At 65.3% G+C, this 2,003-nt stretch overlaps 1 protein-coding gene across 1 annotated transcript in view; it reads right to left on the bottom strand.

The window, feature by feature from the left end:
• SNED1 (sushi, nidogen and EGF-like domains 1) overlaps positions 1-883 on the bottom strand; it is a 71,373-nt gene extending 70,490 nt beyond the window's left edge. The window contains exons 1-2 of the mRNA XM_010837792.1: positions 842-883; positions 84-249 (exon numbers count right to left, since the gene is read on the bottom strand). Coding sequence (XP_010836094.1) covers positions 84-249; positions 842-883 — 208 coding nt within the window. The remainder of the gene's footprint in view (positions 1-83; positions 250-841) is intronic.
• Positions 884-2,003: the final 1,120 nt, after the last annotated feature.

Raw genomic sequence — 2,003 nt, 5'->3', positions numbered from 1 at the left:
CCAGGTGTTGAGCTAGCCCTTCCTGGGGCACCAGCCAGGGCACAGGCCAGATCGATAGCCAGCAGGACTCGCCTGGGGCTCACAGGGCTCACTGCCCTCCTCGCCCACACGCTCCAGCTCCCACCCAGGGCTGGCCCCCGGGAACTGGCACCAGGGTGCCCCAGGGACCAGGACGGGGAAGACCTGCGTTCGGTAGTCCAGGGGGTCACAGCTCCACAGGTGAGTGGCCAGGAGGGGCTGGAAGAGCCTCTGGGGGGTGGGCGGGGGCACACCGAGGTAGGGGGTGTACCACCTTGGGCACCACCCCCAACAGCTGTCTTAGAGACACAGCCACAGACCCCACGTCCACATCTCAGCCAGCGCACCCTAGCAGCAGACTGTGGGCCCTCCCAGGGTGCCCAGCACCTTCACAGATGCTGCCAGCCTGGCACTCCCTCCTGGGGGAGGGAAAAGAATCACTGCCTGAGGTGCTAGTGGGCGCCTGATGCCAGAGGAGCCAAGATCTCCCTCTGCGGCCTTCGAGGGGCTGCAGCTGGGGGCTTCTGCAGGGGCGCGGGGCCTCTGGCCACCACCGGGCCCTCTGAGGGTGTCTCAGCCCTCACACCGCCCCGAGTGGGCCCTGCCCCTTGGCCAGGCTGGCAGGCCAAGGTGCAGCCTCTTGTCTGGCTCCTGGTGAGGAGGGTTCCCCTCCACAGGGCGGCTGCCACCACCATGCCCGCTGGCAGTGTTGACCTGGTCTGTGCTGAGAAGGGACTCTCGACAGTTCTCACAGCCTGATAAGTGCCGGCTACAGCTGCTGTGGCAAGATGAGGGGGCTTCCCAGAAGGGGGCCACCCCGTACGCAGCAGCACCGGGTCCGTTTCTCAGCAGAAAGCAGGGTCATGGTGTGAGCAGGGCCATGGTGTGAGCAGCGTCACGGTGTGGGCAGCGTCACGGTGTGCGCAGGGTCACGGTGTGGGCAGTGTCCCGGTGTGCGCAGGGTCACGGCAGGGTCACGGTGTGGGCAGGGTCACGGTGTGCGCAGGGTCACGGTGTGGGCAGGGTCACGGTGTGGGCAGTGTCACGGTGTGGGCAGGGTCACGGTGTGCGCAGGGTCACGGTGTGAGCAGGGTACAGTGTGGGCAGCATCAGGGGCTGGGGCCAGCCTTCACCCACCCGTGTGCTCTCCCACTCCACAAACCGGCTCTTTGCGGAGCACTGGCTGGGGATAAGGGGGCAGAGGCCGGGGGCAGGGGCCCAGCCCTGGAGGGCTCTCCCTCAGCCCGGTGCTGGGCTGGGGGCTGGCCCAGAGGGGTCCACTGGGACGCAGCCGTCTGACCTACTTGTTTCGGAATCCCTTCCCTTCTCTGCCCTCAGTTCTAACCCTCTGCCCCGCTCCCTGCTCGGTCACGGGGTGCAGCAGTTATTTCAGGCAAGTGTCCTCGGGAGTCTGACTGTCTTCCCGGCGGAGCAGAGACAATGTGACGCGGGCCCTCTGTCCCCACGGCAGGTGTCGGGTCGTGTCAGTTTTGGGAGACAGAGCCTCTGGAGACACATATTTTGTTATGAACCGCAGGGCTGGTTTCTCCTGAACCCACGGGTCTTGCTAGCAGAGCTCTCCCCTTCAGAGCCCTTGCTCCCAGTTGTTTTGGCAGGGGTGGGTGTTTTTGGTGAGGCGGTTAAGAGAGTCAACTGTTTTAATCATGTTTTCACCTGTGACTTGGAGCCAGGTGGCTGAGCCTGGCCCGCGTGCTCAAGGAGCACTTGGACAGAATGCTCTGGAAAGATGGTGCCAGCGTGGGTTTTCCCACTTCTAGGGTGTATGGGCCTCCCTGGCTCCCAGAGACCCAGAGCTGCCCGCCCGCCCCGTGCTTCCGGAAGTCAGCCCGGCCCCTCTGTCCAAGGCCGGGCCCAGAGGGACGTTCAGTGGGTGGCACCGAGAGAGAATGGCTGTCCCCTCCCACCCGAGGCATCGGAGCAGCCCAGGCGGGAGAGGAAGAGGGGATGTGGGCTGAGCTGGGGTC

This window comes from Bison bison, unplaced genomic scaffold, assembly GCF_000754665.1.
Source record: "Bison bison bison isolate TAMUID 2011002044 unplaced genomic scaffold, Bison_UMD1.0 scf7180017845916, whole genome shotgun sequence".
NCBI lineage: Eukaryota > Metazoa > Chordata > Mammalia > Artiodactyla > Bovidae > Bison > Bison bison.
The sequence above is the reverse complement of the archived record's forward strand: the minus strand, read 5'-3'. Positions and strand labels throughout refer to the sequence as shown.